The sequence below is a fragment of the Ptiloglossa arizonensis genome, chromosome 3, assembly GCF_051014685.1.
Source record: "Ptiloglossa arizonensis isolate GNS036 chromosome 3, iyPtiAriz1_principal, whole genome shotgun sequence".
NCBI lineage: Eukaryota > Metazoa > Arthropoda > Insecta > Hymenoptera > Colletidae > Ptiloglossa > Ptiloglossa arizonensis.
This window is the reverse complement of record NC_135050.1, coordinates 30,377,627-30,403,690: the sequence shown is the minus strand read 5'-3', so window position 1 is coordinate 30,403,690 and position 26,064 is coordinate 30,377,627. Positions and strand designations below refer to the sequence as shown.

General features: G+C 50.9%; 1 protein-coding gene across 1 annotated transcript; it reads right to left on the bottom strand.

Moving 5' to 3' along the window:
- Positions 1-215: 215 nt before the first annotated feature.
- Positions 216-24,520, bottom strand: LOC143145083 (uncharacterized). Its single transcript, XM_076308117.1, has 6 exons — positions 24,248-24,520; positions 23,623-24,090; positions 5,474-5,528; positions 2,476-2,635; positions 2,043-2,214; positions 216-1,915 (listed from the first exon to the last, which is right to left on the bottom strand). The coding sequence occupies exons 1-6, from the start codon at positions 24,515-24,517 to the stop codon at positions 1,826-1,828; spliced, it is 1,215 nt and encodes a 404-aa protein (XP_076164232.1). The 5' UTR covers positions 24,518-24,520; the 3' UTR covers positions 216-1,825.
- Positions 24,521-26,064: the final 1,544 nt, after the last annotated feature.

Here is a 26,064-nt window from a genome sequence, read left to right as displayed (position 1 = left end):
TATTAGACGTACGAAATGTAAGTATCTTTGTAAGATATTCTTGAACGTATATATTTGTTCGTTTACGTTATATTTTTCGTTGCATCGTACCGAAGTAACGAACAAGAAACGTGTTCGGTCTCGAACCATCGGTGTTTCTACACCGTGGTTGATAATATTTTTGTTCGGAAGCTCGTTCGTTTTTCACGGATTGGTAAAATGAGAATAATATTATCAATGTTGAATAAAATATATTTGATACTTTAATTACACCAATGCGACGGTAGTTCTAAACGCGATTGATTCGCGTGGTTCGTAGAACATAATTCGGTGCGCGTAACGCGACGATGGTAAAATTCAAGTCGAACGCGTCAATTCTTTGATCGGTTACTTTACCGTTTCATAGAATTTTACGTTACAATAATAAATTTCCTTACGTTTCGGAAGTAATAAAATTGAATATATTTCGACGCACTGTATCGATAGGAGGATTTCCAAGTTCCAAGATCAACGACCACGTTTCTACGGTTCTGATCGCTGTCGATCGAAACGGTATAACGCAACAATATATATGTTTTATTTCTTTTCCAATCTATGAACACTGTAGTGTAATAAATGCTGTTACGTTAACGTATAAAACGCCTTTAATTTCTTCGCTAAAAGCAAAAGACCTTTGGCATTCGAGGCAACCTGCGAATCGAGTCCGGCACTGCTCGGACTTTTTCATAAATTCGGATATCTCGTTTACCAATCGGACCTCCTCCTCCCGTTCTTCTTCGATCGGATATCTAGGCGATTTTCAAACAGCGAAGAAACGAGGCGCGGAGACGGTTGGTCGATACGCTGGAAGAATATTTCGCTCGGTGACCTCGAGTCGGCCGACGGTCTTTCGCGTCTACTGTTGTAGAGTTATACGAGTGTATGGTCCCGGGATGTCGACTTTGCTACTGTCTACTAAATTGTCTGTACTTTATATTCAGGTCCGGTCTCCGTAGAAATTCAGGCACGATAAATAAGCTAATATTCGACGCTTACGTTTCGCGATATCTTTTCGTCTTAATTTATACATTCTTTTCTATACTATTCGCGAGAGTTTCGTTATCGTTAATTATGCTAACGGTATTCTGTTCTAGGCGAGAACTGCCTCGAAGGCTCGAGCACGTAACGTCGAATCGCCTCGACGATGGGGAAAAGTTACGTTTCCATCGAGGCGATCCGTTAAGGTCCGTTGGTCGCAAACCTCGGTAGGTTATCGTTCGAGGGGTACGCGTAGGCACAAGGAGGATGTTGGTCGGGGGGACGCATCGGCTCGCGAAAAAGCCGGGATTCGTCGAGGACTCGTTCTCGAATACGAATCGCAAAAGGGACGACGTACGCGTTCCTGTACCAGGCTCGGGGGTCGACTGTCCGATACGACTCGGGATCGATCGGAAGACGAAACGAATCGGCTGCCGCGTACGCGGTCTCCGGCAACTTTCGAAGAGTAAGGCAATTTGTCTACTTTTGGGAGAAAGACGGCCGCGAGTTACGAACCGTACCACGGGTCGAATAGGCTTCGGGTGAATAAATCTACCGGGAACGGGACACGATCTTTCCTTTCCGCGGTGTTGTTCCCTCCAACGGCGAATCGCACAATCCTCGTTTGCTTTCTAACCAACTCTTATCAGATTACGTGTAATGTATTTACATATCGGTCGAGTTACAAAACGCGATGAAACGTCCCGGTCGCGTTGCGACGCAACGAACGGATCGATCGCGTTGCTCTCCCGCACGACGGTGTACTTATCACGTTACACGATCGACCAACATTTTGTTTCTGTGTTTCTCGTTGTTTTCTTTCTCCGATTCACTGAGAGTCTGTGCGCGGTCTCAGTTTCGCTCTCGCCGTCACCAAAAGGTTGCTCGATGGCTCCGTCGTCGTCTGCGACTGCTCCAGCTGAAACACCGAGACAACTTTGCGTCTCGTACGGTTACTCTTTCGAACTCGCGTTTCTTAGATCTAGGACGGTCCGCGAGAGCTTCGTCTCTGGACGTTTACGCGCAAAGGAACCAAGGACACTCACCGCCGTTTCGATGTGCTTCGCCCTCTGTTCGATGGCCCTTTGCAACGCGGTTCTAGGATCGTCTTTGCAGTGTTCCTCCCGAATTTTCTCGGCCTCGCGTCTGGACGCAGCTTCCCTCTGCTTCTCCAACGCTCGCTGGAGCTCGGTTTTCTGATTGAGGACGTTCCTGCCTCTGGAAGGAAGCGAAGCATCGAAGGTTTCGATCGAACAGCGGTCGCGCTCGAAGCGCAAAACCGGGTGGGAAACGATTTTCTCGAGGAAGGCTCTCGGGAACCGTTTACGGACCGTTGGCGCGTTTCGGTGCTCCTTCGAGGACGAAAGAAACGCGAACAGCGCCGAGGACGACCGCTACCGATCGCGAATACGCTCGAGAAACCCGACGAACGATACCCGAGACACGTTCGGTAAAGGAGAAGGTTACGCGTAGACTTACACCTTCTGGTTGAACAGTAACTCCCTGCGCAGATCCTTGTGGTTACTGGAGCTGAGGTAAGGGTTGTACGGTTTTCTCGGGACGATCAAGCCGTCCGGTCCCATGTGAGGAGCAGGTGGCGGCGGAGGCGGTACACCCAACACCGGTGCCATGTCTCTCCCTGGAAAAGTAGAGCGCTCCGTTAGGGATCCCGTCGAACGAAAGCTCCTCGAGAGTCTCCGGTGCAAAAGCGTTACGATCGAGCTCGCGAATCGACCTCCCGTTCCCGATCGTTCGAGGTGCAATTCGGAAACAATTCGGGGATCGAGCGAAACGCGGAGAAACGTTTACGAGTACGCGGCGACGGTGGTGTCGTCCGTTCCGCTCAACGGAATCACGAGTGTACGTTTTACCAAGCGACCAAGCTACGACTCGAGTAGGATCTCTGCGGTTTTATTCACCCTCCAGTAAAGCGATTCTCGCCCTCACGGAACCCTTCTCGCACATCGCGGTGAATCGCACTGAAGCGTTTCCGACCGTATCAAACAGCCAACTTCTATATACTTTTGCGCGGGGCTTCGCGTAGCTCCTAATCGGATAGAACCGTACGCGGCACCGAGCCTCTCTCCGCGAGTACCTCTATGCTCTCAAGGTGAAGTAAACGATACGCCTTTATTGCATTAAACCGACGCCGTTCGACTCGAACGATGGACAAATCGGTCGCCGACCACTCTCTTCTTTATTTCGTTCGAAGTCGTCCCGTCGATTCGGCGCGAGGCTTCCGTTCACGAAACGGATAAATTTCGAGGCGCGAGGCGAGGCCCTTGCTCGACGATGGGTCCCCGCTCGCGCATCTCGAACGATCGTGGCCGGCTACCGCGTTTTTCGTCCCCTTCGGGCAACTCGGTACGATATCGCGCCGGTTGCCGTTGAAAATAATTGCTCCGCCCGGTGTACTCGAGCTCGTTTCTTCGGACGTCGCGTCGCTCGGAAAATTCCGAGTCGGTGGCTCGGAGCGATTTACGGCAAGCCGGGTAGCATCTTTGTTCCGGTACTGGACTCGATCCGGTGAATCGCCGAAACCAGTTTCCTCCGGTGGTTGGTATCGGTCGCCGGGAATATCCGTAGTTTCGCGATGCCGCGGCTCGATCTCGGCATCGTAAACGGTCGTTCGCCTTTGCTCGCGTAACCCTATCGATCCCCCACTCCGAGTGGACGCTCCTCTTTCTTTTTAATTTCTCGGGGACGTCGGAGAACTCGAGCCGAAATTCCCCGATCGATCGAGAACAATCGGGCCGAGTTCGTCGTACCGAGGACGAGATCTCGCCTCGCCTCGCCTCGCCTCGCGACCCATCGACACGGTGAAAAGTGCACGACCGCGGTCCCGAAGAACGAGGTTGCGAAAGCGAGTCACCGTTTCGTCGCGTCCGCGCCGCGCCGCGAAAACTGGGACGACCTCGAGCTTCTCTCGTACGGAAAGCTACCGGGCATCGATACCTCTGCCCTGGAATCCGTCCCGATCTCGGAGCCCGAGATCGCGCAAGAGGGTACTCGACGGGACTCTCTCGGAGGAACGGTTCGTTCGAAAACGATCGCGAACCCGGAGCCTGACCACCGCGGAACAAAACTAAAAAAGGATACCGTTACGGTAAAGGAACATTTATCGGGTACGGTGCAACCTCGGTCTCGATCGTCCGGAAGCGCGAGTAGGCTTTCTACGGGCACGTGCCAGATTTCCGTAGCTCCGAGGCAACCTTCGACGTTTTCGAGCGCGAGTCGGCCGTCCACGTTTCCATTTCGATCCGCGCGACACCGACTGGTACCGATTTTTCAAACCGGAAGCTTCGAAGCGGTCTCGTTTTTCGCTAAAACGGAACGCGCGTTCGGCGGGGACGCTTCATACGTCGCGCGAAAACGGAGGAAAGCAACGGGAACGATGGATCGATTCGCGAAATCGAGCGACGCCCGGTGTACTTTCCTCGAGATTCGATCTTCGCGACGGGGCGATGGATCCCGGGGAAGGGACAAACGGAGGACAACCACGGGTGGGGAGATCGGGCAAGAGGGGACGGGGGCAGGCAGGGAGCGGTAAGCGGGGAGGGTAAAAAAATGCGGAGCCGGTCAGGATGTAATTTTGAGGCAGATGTGCGGGCACGAGAGGGAGATCGTTGCACCGCGAGCAAGGAGCAGCTGAAGTAGCGTGAGAAAATGCGTCGACCGCTCCGACCGCTCCGACGGATGATAACGACCGAAGGGCAAAGTCAGGGCCGTAACGATTTGGCGGATTTAGGGGATTCGTCGCGACCCGCGGGATACCCGCAACCCCCTCTTCCCTCTTCTCCTCGAAGTACACGCTTCTCTTTACGTTTCGCGTCGCCTCGACCGCACCCGCTACTCTCGAGAAGCGTCCCATCTTTCGAAAACGAAAGTTTTCTCTCGTTCGAGCCGCTGCGAGCGGAATAAATTATCGACGAATGGACGTTTCGCGATCGTGCGACTATACGTCGCGAACAATGTCGACGAAAGAACGCAGAGGTAAGGAAGAGAAGAAGCGAGTCCGGCGAGGAGGGAACGCGCGCGCGAACGTTCGGACGAACGTCGGACTCGTCGACGACGAATCGATGAAACGAGATCCGATACGGTCGTATCGCGGATCGAAAGATATCGGGTCGTAGAAGGAAATGCGTCGACGAGGCGTCTAAACGCTAATCGAGTGCGCGGTGCGTTCGCTCGATTGATATTCAGGGTGCGTCGGGGTGTGCGTAGTACGTACCGTGTACGACGTACAATACCGAACGGTCCCCGGTCGTGCCGCGGGCATCCTTTTCAGTCCATCTCGAGGGGAAATTTGCTCAATGAAACCGAACCGTACCGACTATAGTATCCGACGTATCCGACGCACCGCCTTTTATGGCCGCTCGGCCCTCTTCGCGAGAGAGACGTACGTCGCAAGCGATAACGAGAGAATAAGAAAGGAGGAAGAAAAATATGAGAGATGCATCGATGACGCGTGACTCACCGTTTGTTAAATCGTCGCAGTTGTCCGCGTCGCTCTTCGAGCCGTTAGCGATCACCTGAAACACGTACACTCGATTAACGGAGAATACGCAACGGTCATGGGACGAGACAAATTCCTATTCTCCGCTCATCTCTCGTCGCTCGTCGCTCGTCGCTCGTCGCGCGTCGCGCGTCGCGTCTTCGACCTCGCCGATCCACTTGCGCGCCAATTCGTAGTTGGCAATTTTTTGCCAAACGTCCAAAGTATCGGCCGACCAGCGATAAAATTACCCGCAACCGCTTTCTCCTCGAAGGAGGATCGAAACGAGCGACGCGCTACGACCTTGGCGCCAACTCGTAGGAGAGGTCCCGTTTCCTCGGAAAAATGTCGTTTCGTCCAGTCGCTCCGATAATTTCTCGAAACGGCCGTTACCGATTATTTCGCTCCGTCGATTCTCGACCACGGGCGAACGGAAACCGTTTCTCTAAATATTTTCAGCATCGTAACGCGCAAACTTTCACCGCTCGTGAAGCATCGGCGTTCTCTCTTAAATGGTTAAAAATTCTTTCGGTTCGATGAAAAATGAATATTCCTTTCGAATCGGCGCGACGCGACGCGACGCGACGCGAGGCGAGTCGAGGCGACTTCGACTTCGACTTCGACTTCGACGTCCGTCTTCGTAAAGGAACGAATCGCGTAGCGCGATCGGTTCTCCGGGCCGAAGGAAGAATCGAAAGTCCGATCCACGACGCGTTACACCGTTTCTCTCGTGACTCGTCATCGATGATTTCACCGCGATACCGGCGTTGTCGACGCCGCGTGACGGCGACCGTTCGACCGGTCGATCGAATTCGATGCACGCGAAACGAACAAAAATCCGTCGTTGGGCCCGAACGATGAACGGAGCCAACGTTCCGAAGCGATACGAGCATCGTTCGGTCCACGGTATCTGCGGGTGTCGGTTATCGCGGGAACTTCCGTCCTCGATAGGAACGGTCGTTTTCAAGGAAAAACTGCGAACACCGTTGGATCCGAGTGTTAACGTTCGCGCGAGTACCGGCGCAACCAACGCCCGGAAATTGAACGGCTCGTTCGAAAAGGAAACGCACCGGTCCGTCGTTCGGTGCCGAAACCGGCCAGAGGAGAGCGAAAGCGAGCGAAAGTGCCAAGAACGGCCCGCAAAATCGTTAGTTTCGTCACGATCGAACATAGCGACGTAACCGCGATCGGATCCCCGATTCGAGATCTCCCGGGGAAAAGGTAAATTCGGGCGAGCTCGGGACGGTAAAACGCGAGCGTCGCGTAAATTGGCTCGGAGGCCTCGTCGAAAGCCGAGCCCGAGGGGCGAATAACGAGCCGTTGCCGGTTTTAGCCTACTTTCGTCGTTGCGTTCTCGTCTCCGTTCTTCCGCGGGCCAACGAAAAACAACGGGTTACGCGGGCGTTGACGAAATAGAGTAACGCGCTAGGGCCGCTATTGTGCGAGCACGTTTTTCTAGGACATCCTTTGTCGCGATCTCTTTCGAGCGCGAAGCTGCGAAAGAACATTGAGCGCAGGTGCGCGAAAAACGCCAACGTAACAGGTTTCCAAAGTGTGCGATCGCTCGTCTTCGACTGTGAAAAGGATCGCGAGCGCCGTTCGACTTTGTCGCGAACAATGGTCGCGCGAACGATGTCAGGGACTAAAATTCTCACAGGTGCTCGACCGCCTACCGAAGATCTTTGTTCCGGTTCTCGGTACGTTCCCCGCGTTCGAACGATCGAGGAACGAAGCACCGTGGACCGTACTTTTTTGAAATATTCGAAACGCAACGTTTCGCGAACTTTCTACTCGCGGTTTGTCCTGTGAAACGCGTTTCTCGGTCGATTTCGAGCGAATCGGGTGGTCGTTTTCGCGAAGAGGAAGAAATCGGGCAAGGTTCGCGTCGCTCGTCGCTCGTCGCTCGTCGAGGGACGAGTCTCGAAAGCTGCGACACGCGCAACGGCTAATTGCTCGTCCGCGGGCGTGAACGCGCGCGTGAACCGCTGCACGGAGAAGACGAGGAGCTACCGGGAGCGCCGCGTTTCGTTCCCTTTCGCCCCACCGAGTGTTTACGTACGTACGAACGGAACCGGCGGTTAAACGAGTTACGAGGAGCTTCGGACGGGGGAATCGCGAGTCCGGAAGGAAGTGGAAAATATTAACGTTTCTTCGGGCACAGGGGGACCGTAGTCGAGACGAGCCGTGCCGAGCCGAGCCGAGCGGAACCGAGGCGAACCGTCCTGCTCGGTGGTTGCTTCGCATCGTGATCGATGGAAACGTCCTCGCGAAAAGGGTGACCGAGAACCGCCACCTTTCGGCTCCTTTTTACGTTTCACCGTCCCTCGTAACGAAACACCGCTCCCTAAGCCGAGAACCGTTACCAATGTTTTCCAAACCGAAGAGCTCGCGCGCAATTTTCTTTTCTCTCGCGCCTCGTTCCTCTTCCGCTTTCGTTTGCGTTCCGCGCCGACGAGAAGAGACGCGATTCAAAGGTCACCGACTCCGCGAGAGCCGCTTGAAAATCAACTAGAGAAAATTCCAGCTGCACGATCAACGGAGGGGACTCGCGCTCTTTCGACTCGAACAATGCCACCGGCGAACAACTCGCGACGCTCCGCGCCCAAACAACCAGAGATAATACATTTCCGCGCAAAGTGACACCGAAGCTGCGACGATGTAGCGACCATTCACCGTTGAAAAAACATCACCTCGCGACGTTTACCCCAAATATCGATCGAGCGTTCGCGACACGGATCTTGCCAATTTCGAACGATCACGGTCGCTAATATTACGACGCGGCACGACGCGAGGTTCGAGGAAGCTCGACTTTAAAAATTCCGACGCTCGTCTACCCCTCCGGACAAACAAGCGCGCTCCTCGTCGAAGTTGCATCGCCCGCCGGCAAACTCGGGAGACGAGGACAACGACGACGACGACGACGACGACGATCCCGACGAGACGTTTCGAAACATTTTTCGAGCGACGATCTTCGAGGCGACGAACGCAAAAGCCGCGAATAACGCGCAACGATGAAATCGAAGAACGCTGCCGCCGCACGAAAGTACAATATCTACTCCCGCGGTAGCGCCCTAACGAGCAATAATTTCGTTCAGCTCCGACAGGTTACGGGATAAAAGTTAATTCACCGGGCGCTTTCACCGAAGTTTCGAACCGAAAGATCGTATCGTTCCCCGGTGGTGTTCATTGTATCCGTCGGCGGAGGGAAACTCGTTCCCGTGGCCCGAATCCGCTCGCTTCGTTCGGGACCCGAAATTGCGATCGACGTTTATCCTTCGAACTCGTCGATCCGAGGAAGGGACTCTGCTCGACGGTTTGTCGAACGAACCGTTCGATTCACCTTCGCGACGTCGACTCGCGATCGCGATCGCGATCGCGATGCTTCTCGACACGGTGCGCTCGCGCGGAGAAAAAAGAGCGTAAAATAAACCGAAAGGTTCGCGAGTACGCCGAAAGAATCGTAACGGGTGTTCGTTCGATCGATGGGAAGGAAGGAGGACGGCGAGATTAACGGGTTTCGATGCGGGTAGAGGGGCGTAAATTTTTTAAAGAAAACACCGAGGTTCGTCGAGGCGCATTATTCTCGAGACAGCGAGCGCACGCACGAGTGCATCGAATTGCAAAACGGCTAGAAGTATGCGCGCGGTTCTCTCGGTTCGTACGGTCGATCGCTTCGGGACACACGGACGTTTCGACGCGCTTCGAATCGATCCGTCCGTTTCTTTCGCAACGCGAACGCTCGGCGACGCGCCTCGCCGAAACGCGACGATCTTTTCGCGGATACTTGGAACGATTCGCGCGCAAGGGGACAACGAGACGAACGAAACGTTCGATCGCTCTCGTTGTTCGCTTTCACCGTCGTTCGAATCCTCGTGCAGCGTTTAAAAACTTTCCGTCGTTCGTTGCGACCTACCTACGTCTAAACGTGTTTCGGAAAAGCTCGAAACTCCCTCGAGTCGAAACTGCCGCGAGTCCATCGGACGAAACGCCCTTCACGGTGAACCGTAAAACGACGTTGCGCCGCGCCTTTCGCCGAAAGAGTACGATTTAAATTCGGAAAGACTCCGATTCGATCGCGATATCGCGTGTCGGGATTGTAACACGATTCCTGAAACCTTAGTCAACGTTCTGCTCGGAGGGATCGCAGATCGGCGTTCGATCTCTGCCACCGTAGCTGCGACGAGAGCAACGCGCTCGAGGCGAACGTGAACCCTTTTGGCCCTCCGCAGGGTCGAAACGCGTCCAAGACCTCTCCTCTTCCCCGTTCGATCCTGTCCGACGCCGGGTTTCGCTGGTTGCCACGATCGCGAGAAGAGGAGGCGCGTCGCAACGCGCACCGTGCACCGATTGCGCAATCTGTCGTCCTTTGAACGATCTCGCGACTCGTCGACTTTCGAACGCCGTAAATCGAACGTTTTCTCGCTCCGTTTAACGCGCCGCGGCTATAGTAGTGAGAAAAGGTTACCCGTGAGTCGAGGAAAGTTCGGTTACGGCAGAAGACGAAGCGGCGCGCCACGCCGCGCCGCGTCGCTCTTCGTCTCTTCGTCTATTCGTCTCTTCGTCTCTTCGTCTCTTCGTCTCTTCGGGATCCGGAGTATTCCAAGAACTCGGAGGTTTATCGCACCGATGGCCGACGCGCGTCTCGGAATCTTCGAGACGGGAAACTAACGCGTTTCTTGGATCGAGCGTTCCGGGACGCGTAACCGAGGGCGAGCGAGGCCGGGCGAGGCGAGGCGAGGCGAGGCGAGGCGAGGCGAGGCGAGGCGAGGCGAGGCGTAGCACTTGCCGCTCGTTCGAGCGCACCGCGCCAACTGACAGGACGCGAGCGTGCGAGAGACACGCCGGAGAGAGGAGAAAAAGGGAAAGAGGAGCGGTTTGTCGCGTTTCGTTCGCGCGAGCCATGTGCGTCGTAACGGGTACCGAGCGACCCCTTGCTCGAGTTCTCTCGACGTATACGCCGTTTGCGTGCTCGCGATCGTACGCGGACGCTACGACGGCTGCTACGACGGCTGCCGAGGGACCTTCGGGGACCGCGGAATTCACGCTCGTGGGAACACCGTCACGGCACGGAACCTACGGGTTCGCCGACAGGGTTAAAGGGCTCGCGGAACATTCCGCGACGCTCGACGACCGAGCGGTTCGTTCCGATACCGACCGAACTCGCGACAAGTAACGCGAGATATTACTTCGATTCGTCCATCGTACCGTCTCGTCCGATGTAACGAGTAACCAACCGAGCAAGGGGTCCATTGTCGGCGTAATTGCTTCCACGAAGATACGGCACGCGAAAGGTCCACGCGAACGCCCGATACGGACCTTCGAGGAAACGCAATTTCTACCACGGAGCCGTTTCGAAGAAAAGCCCGATACCGATGATGAATCGGTAGCGTCCGACGCAGGAGATCCGTCGAGCGATCGCGCTTTTTCTTTCCTATCGCGAAAAAATCGATTCGGGAACCGCTGGTCCGTTTCGCAACTCGATCGAGCAAAGCCAAGGAGCAGAGTCCCCCGTAAAACCGACAAATTCCGCAACGAGAGCCGGATCGACCGATCTCCCGTCCTATTGGTCAGCGTCGAGCAACGTTCCTCGTTCGAACGCTACTTCGGGATCGTAAAAAATGGAGCATCGATCGAGAGTCCAAGTAAGGAGGAAGCGCGAGCGAAACTCGCAAACGTCGAACTTCGATCGACCCGTTTCCCCGTTTTCTTCGCGTAAAAATAGTCGGAACAAAGGTAGCCGATTCGGCTCGCGAGCCAGTGAAAACGAATCGAGCGGTCTCGCGTAGGAAGTTACGTACGGAAAAGAATCGCGCGTCGCGCGTGCGAGCGTTTCACCGTGGCACGCTATCGGCTCGGGAATCGCCGATTCGAGGAATCTTGATGTCCGTCCGTTTCGGAATTTCAACGCGAAGAGCCGCGCGAGATCGAAATCGAGACAGGACGGACGGAATCGCGGCGGTAACTGAAATCCTCGAGAAAAAGCGATCCTCGTCGAAAGCACCTGCGCGAATCGATGTACTTTCACTCTCTTCGCGATTCGAGGGGACCGGTCCGATCGTTCGTTACGATCGCGCGAATCACCGGAAGTTCGTTGTACCGGCGAACGTTCTTTCGTCGCGACGGTTGTTCGTTTACCGAACCTTCCGTTACGCGAGACGAAGCCTTTGCCAGAAATTCGCGACCGGTTTTTCCGCTACGAGTAATCGCGAACCGGGGACGCCGCGAGGCTCGAGAAGGAAAAGAAAGTCGAAGCGAGACGAAGATCGCCTCTTCGTCGGATCGATTCGCCGACCGGGTAACCGTTTTCGGAGCAAAGTACGACAGTGGAACGTACGCAAACGACACGATTTCGAGGTTACGGTAACTCGGAGACGCCACGAGCAACAAACGGTTCACGAGCGTTCACGGTAATCGAGCATACGGTGCTACGCGATCACCTTTGGCGGAGAGTGTTTAAACACGCTTTCGTGGCGTCTACCGCTCGCCGTGTCGGCAGGAGAAATTTTAATGCGGGTAATTAGAACCGAAATACACACACGTGCGCGCGAGCGCGCGACGACTCGTTGCGACAATGGCTCATGGAAACAATAATGCCCGTAATTAACGGGTTATTTCGCCGCTCCTTACCATTTTCATTCTAGATCTGTAATTTTCCTAAGCGGAGAGGCGCGAGAAATCAAAGGATTCCCTTTCTTCGCTTTCTTCGCGTAGTTCCCCTCCACCTCCGTGCACCTATAACTCCTAATTTATCAACCCGTCCCCGTTCCTTGCGAGGCTCTCCGCTTACGGGTAATCTACGAGCCACTCGAACCTATTAAAATATTCTGCGCTCGGCTGAACGCGGCAATCTCCCTTCCTCCGTCGTTTATTTATTTATCAACGAGAAAAGTTCCATCATCGGGGACGACGCGCAGAGGCCTTGAGCAAACACTGGAACGTATCGGTTTCGAGATGCGATACCTCGATAAACGTCGCAAGGTGTGCGTTGTCGAACGGCACGGCACGGCACGGCACGGTACGGCACGGCACGGCACGAAACTTGGAACGTCCATCGAGAGGTTTCGAGAGCAGGAAGAAATTTCGGATCGTTGCTCGACCGGATTGGACCCGCGACCCGCGACCCGCGACCCGCGACGGTCGAAAATTGGAAAGGTCGAGCGTTGCACCGGTACCGGAAAACGGAAATTGGAAATTCGAGAATCGAGCGAACGACGGTAAGTGGACACGCGTCGAATCTCTCGCTGGTTCCGCGAGAAGAGAGCAGAGATTCGGTTTCGCTTTTTCCGATTCTCATAGAGGCGAGAAAACAAAGCTCCGGCGCCGACACGCTCGCTTTCTAAACGGTTGAACGAACCGCGCGCACCTTGGGAATAGCCCCGACCGGCTGGCTCGATCGACCGGAACCACCTTGGAGAAACGCCGCCGAGACAAATTATTCGGCGATGTCGGAAGTGCATCGATCGTAGCTCCTTTCTCCCGCGCCTTACAGCTTTTCGATCGATCGCCATTTCCGATCGATCTCCGCGCGGTTCCGTTTTCGGAACGAACGCGCTCGAACCTCCACGCGTCCTTCGATCGAAAATGTTCCTCCAATTCCGGCGGATAACGAGTTTCCAGGAACGCCGAGCAATTTAATCGCCCGCTGGAAAACCGACGCTCCGAGTTTAAGTTTTTTCGAGAATTTCCCCTCCGATTGGCCGCGAATTTAATACGTTCCATTGCGCGGAAATAAATTTGCGGGAGAACGAAAAAAAAAAGGAAAATCGAAAGTGTGTTTGGAACTGCGCCGAATTTCGCAAGAGAAGCGAAACAATGTATTTGTAATTTACGTTTCAAGGAACGAAACGAATAGTTAATCGGCGAGGCGATTTCCCCGTTGCGCGCAAAGGCTTTCCGTGTTTCGATCAATGGGCCAATTATCCTGAAAGCGCGAATCTTTGCTCGTTCGCGGCTCGCTGGGATAAAAGTTGTTCCTCCGAGGTGAGTTTCCCCGATCGGATTTCTAATTTACGAAGAACCAAAGCGACGAAAAGGTGAAGGGCCACGCGGAAAGCGAGCCGTCTCGACGAGCTTGGCTTGCAACTTTTCAATTAGCCGCAGTTTCCGGATCGTCGAGATCGATCGACAGCGCGCGCGTCCACGGAGCCAGACACCTGCAACGCGACCACGCATCTCGAAAGCGGTTTCTACGAATAATCGGACGACGTCGAACTTTGCACTCGAGGTTACGTAGCTACCTACGTCCGGGATGCGATAACGAGATCGTAAATACGAGTCCCGTGATCCTTTTGCGCGGCATTGCATCGAACGCACGGCATACTCTACCGGCTACTGTTCGCGGAAAAACAAAAGCCCACGCCCGCGCGAATAGCGCCGCTAAAGTCGCCTCTACGTTCGAGTGTCGTTTCTCGACTATTTTCGACGACACGAAACCGATCTTCGAGATACTTACCGGTACGCGCCGATTACCTTCCCATTCCACGGTATCGTTTCGTTCCGCTTAATCTCTGTAGCGCAGCGTCGCGTAATTTCGCTGGTTGCGACGCAACGAAATATCGAGCATTCCGCTTCGAGAAACGAACGTTCGAACGTTTCGAAATAAACAGCGTCGGCGGCGTTATCGCCTAATACGTATTATTAGTCACCGCCGCGTATACTCGACCGTAGACTCGTGGCATCTACTACGTGCCGTTCGCTCGAGTTTTCGAGATCCCGAGCTCTCCGAACCACCGATTAACCGGAACTGCCCGAGTATCGCGGATACTCGACGAGAACGCGAAACAAACATTCGAAACCATCCTCCGTTCTACCAGTTCGCAAATTCCGCGAGTTCTCCACTTTTGTTTGTACTCTGCTCTTCGTTGGAGTTTACTTCCTGTTGCTTCATTCGACGAACGTTTGCCGTACGAAAACACCTCTCGAACAAAAGTTACGCGCAAAAGCGGTCGAATCCCGCCTAAGGAATTATTCCACCGACCAAGATTCCAAGTTAAGAACTAAAGTATCATTGCGATGAATTTTATATAAACGATATACGTACAGGTATTTTTTTTTTTTAAACCTCTTTGCGTCGACGTAAAAGTGTGCACGGTTCTGGCACAATTTCGAAGAGGCGAGGTTCGGCAACGGTCGTCGCAGCAGCTCGACCCTGAACAGAATTTCGAGCGGCGTTCAAACAGTCGTCCGATGCGATCGATGAAATCGCGTAATCGAGTAACGAGCGAACGGGAAACATTTTTAAGCGTTCACGTGCTTATTGCAACACGCGCGCCAACAATACGTTCTCGCGTATATCTTGAACGATCGTCGATGTTGTTTTCCATTTTTCGTGGAAACGCGTTCCAAACGCGAGACGATTTCTTCGCGAATATCTCGAGAGTCCGTGAACTTCGAACCCTGCACGGTATGGAAATATTTCGCGCAAGTTTGCAAAACGCATCGAGCGTTCCGTAAAAAGAAAGCCGAAGGCGAATTTGTTCGGCTATTCGTCTATCCGTCGAACGCTCGTAGCAACGAGTAAAAAAGCGAAACCGATTGGGAATCAAATTCCGAACCGAGTAGTCATTTTTTCGCGCAACTTTCTTCCCGGTGGAGAATTTCGAGTAGCGTCTCGCTGCTAAACGAGACGACGGAGAGTAGCCGACGGGGTGTCGTCTCGCGTTGTAAAGTAAAACGACGCGTTCGAGAGCAGATCGTAGGCGCGGCCTTTGTACCAACGGTCGTAATACAACGACGAAAACAATGATTCAATGAAGCTCTCCTTTAATACGAGTCTCGCTCCGGCGGCTCGGTAGCTCGTTGCTCGGAATTAATCTGCCAATAATTACTTCCCACGAGTCGGGGAGGGCGCAGACGCTCGATAAAACGTACCCGTGGGCTTGCCGGCTAACAATAGGCATCGGTCTATTCGCGTTTATCCGTTGGAAGTTTGTCGTTTGCGCTTCGCGATTATCTCCTTAGTGGTATGTATGGCGCTGGACGCGAGAAGGGACGCGGAAGTTTCGGTATCGGTGGCCCGTTATCTCGGGGAGGACGACCGATAAACGTTGCCACCGATAATAAGAAATACCGAGTCGAAACGAGCCGATACGACGAGTGACTTTTCGAAAGTGGGCTCGATCGGAGCGACGTCGAACCGAGCCAAAAGCAAAAATTAGAAACGCTATCGATATCGATTCGATTCGACTGGGTCAACGCAGCGTACTTTTACCGAAGCACCCTCCAGCGCGTGACATTTTCCGCGCGAGGTGGTTCCGCGTTAAACGCTTTTCGCCTCTTAAATGCACCGCGAAGCCTTTTCCCTGGTCGAACGAAATATCGCAACGCGTTTTGTCCTTAGAAAGTAAAACGTCGCGAGTACGAGACGTAGCTTCTTCCTTGACTACGATACCGTGGCATACCGAACAATAGCGGGTGCACTCGCTCTCACTTTGCCGCACGACCACGGTACCTCGTTACTTCCTGCAAAGTCGCTCGATTACGAGAAATCGCGTATCATCGTAGCACGTAAACGCTCGTTGCCGATCGAAATTTCCGTACCCAACGCAAAAACTGCGAGAAGGAACGCCCGTAAACTCCTCGATCAAAGGAGTTATTGTTTCTCGTCGCGTGCGGCTACCGTTTGAAAAATTGTCGAGCGGGCGATTCCAGTCCCAAGCCGATGAAAGATAATCGAGTCGTCGATGGACGGGGATCGGACGGCTCGGACGAGCCGCGTTTACGCGATTAACGGCCTCGGGATCGAACGACGAATATGTATCTGGAATCTGAAAGTCGTGGAAACGCGAGCGAGGCCGGGGTCACGGGAAAGATTTATTATTCCGAGCACGACACCGCGTCCGGAGTAAGACGAATCCTAGACTCGCTCGTTCGCTCGCTCGTTCGCTCGTTCGCGCAAACGACGCGACGTGCTTTCTACGGTTAAAACGGTGGAACGTTTCGAAGTGGGTACGCGTTCGGGTCCGCTCGAAACGCTTAAACGCGGAACGGTAGCGAATCGGTTCCTGGAATCGACCAATTTCGTTCCCCTCGGGAACGACCAAGATTCGACCACGCGTCTCGTATCGAACGATACCGCGAATTCGGATCGTAAATTAACCCCCGACGCGATCCACCTCTCGTACTTCTCCCGATGAAATCGAGACCGAACGCGTACGGATCGTTTCGAAAAAACTTTTTTCATCCCGGACGATCGAAAGTAATCCGAAGTTATTCCCGATGGAGAAAAGTTGCCGGTTGGTCGATACGGTGGTACGGTGACCATCCATCGTACCGATCGCGTCGCGGTCACGGTTCCTCGGAGTGGCGCGAGACCGTCTCCGATGGAACCGCGTTTCCCAATTGTTCCTATTTCGCAACGCGAAACGATTCCAAACAACGAGCTTCAATTTCGAGTTTCGCAACGAGAAACAATTCCGATCAACGAGCTCCAATTTTAAAAGGTAATTTGTAAATCAGAATCGAGAGCGAGGTTATTGGCTTCGAGTGTTATCGAACGAACATTCGTAACGTCGAATCGGACGCGAGGATCGCGTATATCGTTGTTGCGTTTTATTACGCGCGGTATTATTGTACGTACGAACCACGAACGGATCGTTAGATTTTACATTTCGTAACGTCGGCTTACTTTCTGATTACGTAGCACGATACCACGCATTTATAAACTCCCGGTAATTGCGATTATTTGCGATAGACGAACAGTCGTTATTGTTTTTTTCATCGTAATCGTGACTTTGAAGTTCGTCGTTGGAGCAAATCGAATGTACTCGATGTCCGTTCGTCCACTTTTCCCGAAACAAAATCCCGTCTCTTTCGTCCGTTGGTGGAAGTAAAACCAACCGTTACCGGTCCCGATGAAAAATTTATTTTTTCGCGAAACGATTCACCCAACGTGGAATTTACTACGACGCAAATGCGAAAACTTGCTCCGATTCCGCGAATCGTGAAATAATCGTGGAGTAATCGTGGAAGGACGTTTAACGGGAAAATGAAACTCGGCATCGCACGAAGAATTTCGAAAGCCCGACGTCCGTAAAATATGAAAGAAAGAACGCGAAGGGAAAGGAAGAACGGTACGAAAGACGCAAGGTCCGCGAAGGGCACGAGGTGGGTTCAGAAATCTCGTTGGGCGCTACTGTCTACGATGCAGCCGGAACAATGGTAAGTGCACTTTTGCCCGACTCTCGCTCGAATGCACCCCGCGGCGGAACATTGCTAAGATTAATTTGACAATAATTACTTCCGACGAGCTCGGCAAGGTGGAAGCGAGCGGACGTTCTTGCTTCGTATTTTATTGTAAATGGCACTTGCCGCCTTCTGTCGGAGATCGTAATCCGTGTAAACTTTAACGCGCGTTTACGATGCAATTGCGAACTTTAATTATCCGCTTGTGCAACCGACTAGGTAATTATTTTACGAAAACGTGTCTCTTGAGATTTTCTGCCTGTTTGCGCGCGGATACGTATTCGTCCCTGTTTCCCTCGTCCGAATCGAACGGCCATCGCTCGTAAGAACACGATCCATCGCAAGATCAACGACTTCTCTGCTCGGTTCACGGTCATTATTATTGCGTTAGAAAGTTTCTAATTCATTTTTACCTCGTTTTTTGTAACTTTCACGCTTCGCTCGGCGAGGCGACTCGAAACGATCGAAGAAATACGTAGAACGCGACAAACGAACGCGTTTGCGAATCGCTGGGTTCGGAAACGCGAGCGGAAAGAGCACGACCTGTAACGAGAATACGCAACTTTGCTACTCGAGTGATTCTTGACTCGTTTGCCGAAACGGTTCGCACATTTGCGTGGATCGTTCGCATCGCGGAACAAAGAATCGCGATCTCGATCGAAGTTAGGTTCGCTCCGAACGTACGGTACTCGTTCGTTTTACCCGCGTTCGCTCGTTTAATCGATTTTCTTGCGACACGTTTTACAGTTTCCTTTCACTGCGAAGATTCGATTCGATACGATTTTGTCTCCCCGAACGTTGCAACGTTAACGTACATCGGGCTGCGCGGAACGAAGAAACGGCGAGCAGGGTCAACGTAGTTAAACGAAAAACACGTTTCCCTTGTTAACGCGATCGGACGTACGTTTTCGAACGTCGATCGCTTTGTATCGTTGGAAACGAGTCGGCGGTCTAAGAACCTTACGATAACCTCACCTACGGAATCTAGTTTCGAGCGCGGCGCAACCAGTTTGTCGGTTAATTAATGCTGCAAAACTGGTAGTCCTGCGCTTTCGAAGTGTACTTACCGAGCATTTATCTCGTTCGTTGCACCGCGGTCTACCCAACGCTGTTGGGTTATTGCTTTATGAATTTTTAATCGAACATACGTGTATACGCGCGTACGCTCTCGCGGTGCACCGACTATCCGAAGAAAATCTAAAGCGGAATTGTGCCTTCTAACCGAGTGATCCAGTGAACGAACTTACCGGAGAACCACTTCGAACTATACTTTACCCGCACCGGAATAAATATTTATTCGTGCAACCGCGTTACTCGATACCGATCGCGTTACGGAGATGGCTAAAATTTCTATTTCGGTCCGTAACTCTTTCAACAAAAATTTCACCGTCCGGTCGCTGGATCGCGATTCGTAACGCGTCGTCGAAACAAAAACGTGGCCAAAGCTGTCGATTACTCGCCGGCAATTACGCGGTGCGCGATCGTTGGTCGACGAACGTCTCGGGCTCGTAAACTCCAAGGAAATCGCAATGAAATTACGAATACCCTGGTTATCTCGTCGAGATAAACTCGCGATAAATCGAATACTCGGAGAACCGGAAGACGAACACCGATGGAAATTTTTCGATCGAACTGTGCCCGTTGTTTCGAAATTCGTTTACCAAAAACTAGAATGTACTCGGAGAGAATTCCGGCGGCTAGATTGAAATACTCGACAAGAAATCGCCGATACGCGACAAAGGAGAAAGTTCATTCAACAGGAATTGAATGGAAAAGGATCGCGAGCGCGGGCGCGGGCGCTAGCGCTAGCGCGAGCGCAACGCCGATTTCAGACCGAAGCGTCGCGTTTCGCAATTTATCGACGTCCACGCGCAACGATTATCGTTACGAAATAAGCAACCGAGGAATTTCGTTTTCACGATCCAAGGAGCGCGTGGGTGTGGCACGCGGACCGAGCATGCAAATACAAACGATTCGCCACGCGTTATGCAACTACGCGTCACCGCGTTGTAACGAAGCCGACGCGTTTCGATCGACGCGACGCGACCAGACGCGACTCAACGCGACTCAACGCGACGCGACGCGACGCGACGCGACGCGACGCGACGCGACGGAGGCGGGAATTCTCGCACGAGCGTATTCACGGCCGTGCGCACCTCGCGCAGCGTCGCGTGTCGCTTGTGTCGTAAACTCGTAAATCACGGGAAAAGACGAAATTTCAAGGGCAAAGCGTTACCGTTGCGTCCCGGCTATCAGCTGTGACGCACGCTACCACTGTCTTCTGTAAATCAAAATTCTTTCAGTAGGTTAATCGCGTCACGCGTCTCAGATACGCACGAAACGATTTACACCGGAGTCTGGTGGAATTTTCTTCCAACTGCAGACGACCGTCGAAGATACGGCGAAACCGTTTACTCGCAAGCTTACGTCGTACAACGCGAAATGCAATTGGATCGCAATTTTTTGGTTCATCTGGATCTACTCTATTTGTCCGTCGTTTATCTATCATTTGTTGATCGAAATTTCACCCATCCGTAGAAGAATTTTGCCGATCTCTGGTTCGAACGCTCCGAAATGAAATTTCGATGGAACAAAGAGCGAAAAACAAAAGATGCTCCGATCGGTGTACCCGTAGTAAAATCTCCATTGTCCGAATGCTCCACTATTCGATTCGAACGTTCCATTCACCGAACAGAGCGTACTCTCGTAAACTCTTTCGCTCGAACGACAATCTTCCATAACGGCGAGACACGATAATTCCGATCGCAGTTTGTTTAACCGAAGAGTAACCGATTCGTTAAAGTTACCTTTCCATCGTCCGTCGCGAATGCCGTAACGATCGTGACGAGAAAAATTTACTCGTTTGACGGTCAATGCGCAACGCGTCGCTAACGATACTACAATGAAATACGTGGGAGCCCGCCGTGCTGTAAAAATTACAGCGAAAGCGGTAAAAGGGAACGAGCTTGAAAACGAGCCGAGCGATGCGACGAGACCGGTGAAAAAAGAGCGAAAGAGCGAAAGAGCGAAAGAGCGAAAGAGGGAGGATTCTTGTATTACGAAAAATAATATTCCTGCGCGTTCCGAAGCATCGAGAGCTTCGAGAACAGGTTTAAGATGACGCGAAGCGCGGAAAGCGACCATCGCCGCGGTATAGGTAGATTTTAAAAATACCGAGACGATAGCGCGAAAGAATTACCGAGTCTCGGGACTGGATCGTTTTTCGCGTCGAAAGGTGGCCGTTCGTTGACCGAAAACGTTGAGGTTCTACGCACTCGCGACACACCTTGTAAGAGTACACTGGACGTTACGACCTTTGCGGGAATACGTAGAAATACGCATAAATAGTCGCACGGTCGTAGTACGATTGTTACCCCCTGCGCGAACGAGCTGGGAAGCTTTCCTGGCTCTCGGATAAACGGTCCTCGTAAAATGTAAAATATTCGTCTAAAAACACTCACTGGAGCGTCGAAGGATCACGGGTGCGCGAACACGGAGGATCCTGTCCAGGAGGAACGACACTACTCGGCAGAATCACGAAGCCGCGAAGTGCGCTCACCGGAGAAAAATGTTCAAAGCACGAGCGTAAACATCGAACTGAAGCTGCCAGGCAAGCTGCACCGCAACACCAACCTAAGCCCGACCTTAATAGGCTGCTTTCACACCGAATGCTGCGCGCATCGGCAATCTCCACGGAGGAAGACGAATTTCTAGCAATTTCGATCCACCGCCCGACCGTTTCGTTACACTCCACAGTGGAATCGATCCATTCGGAAAACGAACCAGAAGAGATCGCGAATAACCATTCATGGACGAGAGTCGATTCGCGAACGAGAAAGAGAGAGAGAGACGATTTGAAAGACGTCTCGTTCCGTAACGTCGGCCTTTCGGCTTCCTCGATGTTCGAACAAAATTCGAAAAGGTCCGAGTTTTCGTTACCCGTGGACGCAATTTGTCCAGTTTTCTCTGGATTTCGTCTCTCTCTCTCCCTCTCGTCCGTTGCCACGCACCAATTACGCAAAGGTGGTATCCGATCGGCATAAATTGCGAAACGTCGGTTAAATATTTATCGAGTCGTAGTTCGCGGCTGTGTTCCCGAAGTCCATAATTACGCAGCGCCGAAATAGCAGGTTCCTCGTCAATATTTTAACACAGCCGGTCAATGCCCCGTCCGTGTGTTGCGAGTGCGGTACATTCGAAGTTAATTTCCCTGCAGATCTTTGCGTACGTACTTCCGTCGTGCTGGCAATCTACGGGCTATTTACGGTGCTAAATTTACGCGCTGAGAAACTATAGGCGAGATTTCGCCGACGATACGAATACAGGGTAGCGAATCGTAAGAAATTCCAGAGGGAACTAGCCGTTACTCGACAACTTAAGACAATAATACGAAATTCAACCACGCGTACCGCGCGGCGAGTTGTATCGGAGTCCGAGCGAGATAAAAATACGTACGATCGTCGAAAAGAAATTGGAATACTTTTGGAACGGGTCGGAGTTCGGTGTGAATTCGACTTAAATCGAATTCCGCACAAAGGAAGGCATTCGATGGAAAAGAACCTGCAACGGACCCGAGGCCCGCATCTTCCAGGTCCGAACCTAATTCATCTTAGGGCCCTGCGGTCGCGCGATCGCCTCGGATTTCACGGTAAACGCGCCTCTCCCGAGAAATTCTAAACGGATCTGTCGATTCGTTCGCGATCGTGGCCCTCTTCTTTCGAACGATCGTTTATTCGCGGCGAAGTAAAAATTTTCTTCCGTTCGACCGGATAAACTTTTATCCGAATCGATTACGAACAACGAACAAAGGACGGACAACTTTTCGCGCGTTGCCCGTTGAACGATAGGCGTTACTCGACTCGTGGAACGAATCGTATCGCAATGACCGAAACGGTACCCGTCCAATCGTACGAACGTCGTCCTTTGTGCGAATAAATCGCCGACGTCGACGAGACGAACGACACTGAAAATAAAACAAATTCTCTCGCAAACATTTGCACCGTCGACTCTTTTACCATTCGATAAATGGATCGCAACGCGCAAAACTGCATCGTAATCGAGCGCACAATTTAATTCTTCGCGAAACTTCTCGCGTACTGGAGTAAAAGCGTTCGCCTCAAGGACGATTCGGTCGAGCGATTTTAATCTTCCTTCGAAAAGACACGTGACGATAAATCGTCGCAGAATCTGAGACGCGCTCGAACACAAATGACTCTCTCTTTCGCTGATCAACGATACGTCCGTGCCTCGAGAAATTTCACGATTATTTTAAAATGCAATCTCGCGGTATGGCTCTCAACTGTTCCGCGAAGCACGTTCCTTTTCTCACCGTCGACCGTCAATACACTTACGATAGCTTCCTTTCGGAACTAACCCCGTTACGACGTAATGAATTTCGATTCAAAGTTAGATCGCCTTTGGCGGAACGATATTTTTCCACCGAAGAGTTTCGATAAACAAAATGTATGCGTTGACTTTCGAAAGATCTTGAGCAAACTCGATCCGTGCAGATATTTTCAAAAAACACGTGACGACGTAGAATCGATGCGTAAGAGAGTAGATACAGAAGGGTGGCAGCACTGATAACGTTCGGACGATATGCTGGAACTCTCGGGTTCTTCGTTGCGCACAAATTCGTGTATTACGGAATTAAAAAATCGCGTTCGTTCGCGAGGAATCTGAATTGGAAAAAATTACACTTTACGCAATTTTAAGGTTACGCGGTTACTTGTACTTTTTAATGAACGACGATACTGCGGCAACGAAAATGTACCGTTCCATCGAAAGAGAATTTTCCCGATGTAAACGCAATTCGATTTTCTAAGGTTATCGATTCACGAATGCGCGAAAACGGACGGAAAATTTGACAGCGCCTGGTCGATCAATTTTGGAACGCATTTTTAGTTCGATGTTCGATTCTGCGTCGAAAGAAAACAGTAGCAACGTACCTTGTCGTCATGACGTCCGGAGGAAAGCACTTTATCGAAGAGTGTTTTCGAAACGTTCTCGGTGCTCGCACAACTTCGAAGATCAGATTGTTCGACAATGTCGGATGTCTTGCCGTTAATATCGTCTCGAATGGAATTGGACGAGATACTTTCCCGTATCGCCGAATCTCCTTTCTCCTTTTTCCGAGTCTCCCGGTCCTTTTCCAAGAACTCGGACTCGTTCGGACACTTTTCGAAATTCGGCGCACGTTGATGGATCGTGGGCAAACTCGGTGTCGACTTTGAAAAAGTATCGAACTCGTTTTTCAAGCTATCGGCGCTTCCGTTACGTATTCTTGGAGGATCCTGATCGCGAAACGTTCTTCGCTGAGCTTTTGCTATTTCGCACATTTTCCTTTTCTTTTGTCTCAACGCGAGCAGATCGAATTCATCGTGTTTCCCTTTCGGAGTAGAATTCTTCTCGAAAACCTTGAAAATAACTTTCGTTATTTCTGTGCCGCATCGAACATCCTCGATCGGTTACGATCGTTACGTTACTTTTGCTACGTTTTAACGGAAAATTTCGGTACTCGACGATTCAAATTCGACCAATCGCGAACGTACTACTAATAATGGGATTACGTACATTAGCTCGAGCGCGACAAACGTGTAACTGGCAGGGACACGAAAGGAACACTAACGGTAAAAATGTTTCGTAAGATCGTTCCGTCTTAAATCGTCGAAATGTTATTAGTTTCGTCGACACAGCAGATACTAACCGGTTTCGAACAAGTGTTTTTCCTAAAGACAGGGCTAACCTCCTTTCGAAACGCACGATACTTCCGCAAGCTAGAGAGACGCGAACGGTACTATCTCGCCAAGGGCCGAACGAATAATGCGTCATACGGAAGGACATCTGTTGCCCTTTTCCCTCGATCCCTAGTCTGTCTTTGGTCTCTGTTCCGCTTACCATCGTCCAACTCGTTTTAGCGTTTCCGCTTCTCTCGATCGTTATCCTTTTCGGCGAGAAATAAAATCGTTACTGGTCATTAGATTAGCTAAATTCAATTTTGTGCAGAAGTTCCTCGTATCGACCACAGTTAAAACGCTCGTGCGTCGATTGATCGCAAGCTACGGTACGAAGAGATATTCTTTCGTACGTCCGCGAGATGGCACAAACTTTTTGTCTTATTTGACCGAAATTAAATACAAGAGCGACAGCTTCCGTTGAATTTTGACTACTTCCTAGATAAACGCACAAATACGCTTCGGACATTCAAATTAAACGGTAAATTTCTATGGGTCTACGATACCTCGATTTAATCCAATTAGACCGATTACATAATTTGTAAGGTTGTTACAAATATACCTAAATATGCAATACCAGATCGTGTATTCTTGTACCTAAATATATGCACATTGTAACGCGTAGTTTAGGATCTCGTTAGAGCTGGACATTTTTTGGTTTATTCGTTTGTCCCGAGTCCTACGTAGTTTCAAAGATACTTGATCGTACTGTTAAAACGCATATGTAAGTTCGATTTCTGATTGGTAGGAGGCGGTTGGGTGTACATGTTTATTGGCAATGACTGTAGTAGATTTAAGATAATATGGTCAAGTTTTTTTGCGGTCAGTATAGGTACATATGTACATACTTTGTCAGTGAATATTGCAACGTGACTTTTAGCTATTTATTCCTAAAGAAATAGACATTTCGAACCAGTGATTGCACAACATAAACTGAAATGCATCGTAATCGTATTTAATGAAACGTAAACGTCCGTCAATAACATCGGAAGAGAAACGTTTTTTCATATCGTACAAATTTTACGCACGTACTGATAAAATTACAAATATGAATTTTTTGAAATAACAATAATAAGAATTCAGCGAGTTATTTTCTATTTGATTTTTAAATCAATACGTTCGTTCTGTTATAATCCACTTGTCACGAAATAGATATTAAATGCGTACAATTTGATAGTATACAAATGAAAAAAATGATTCGTTTATAGATATCATTCTGCAACATATGTAGGTACGGTATTTCATGGAATCGAGTGGAGCGATATTATTGAAATTATTTAAAAATCGTTCTACGCATCTACGCATAATTTTTTTCCAACACAAATAATTCCGTGAAACACCCTTTGTAATATCAAATTCATTTTCTTAGCATTTTTTGTTCGATACTTTATACTTGTTTTTCTCAATAAAAATTTAACGCAGCGCAATAAAAACTAATTCTACTTGTTTACTTCGGTGATTTTTGAATGTTGTGTCGCAAACGAGGTATAGGCACAGATGAAATATAGAATAGAGGTTTCGTCTTACGAGAGTTACCGTATCGCAATCTGAAGTACCAACCTTGTAAAATATCGGTGGTATAGACGAACTTGCTCTGCTGTAACTTTAAACTTTAATTTAGTTTCGTGTTGCTAATATGTTCCAAATTTTATTTGT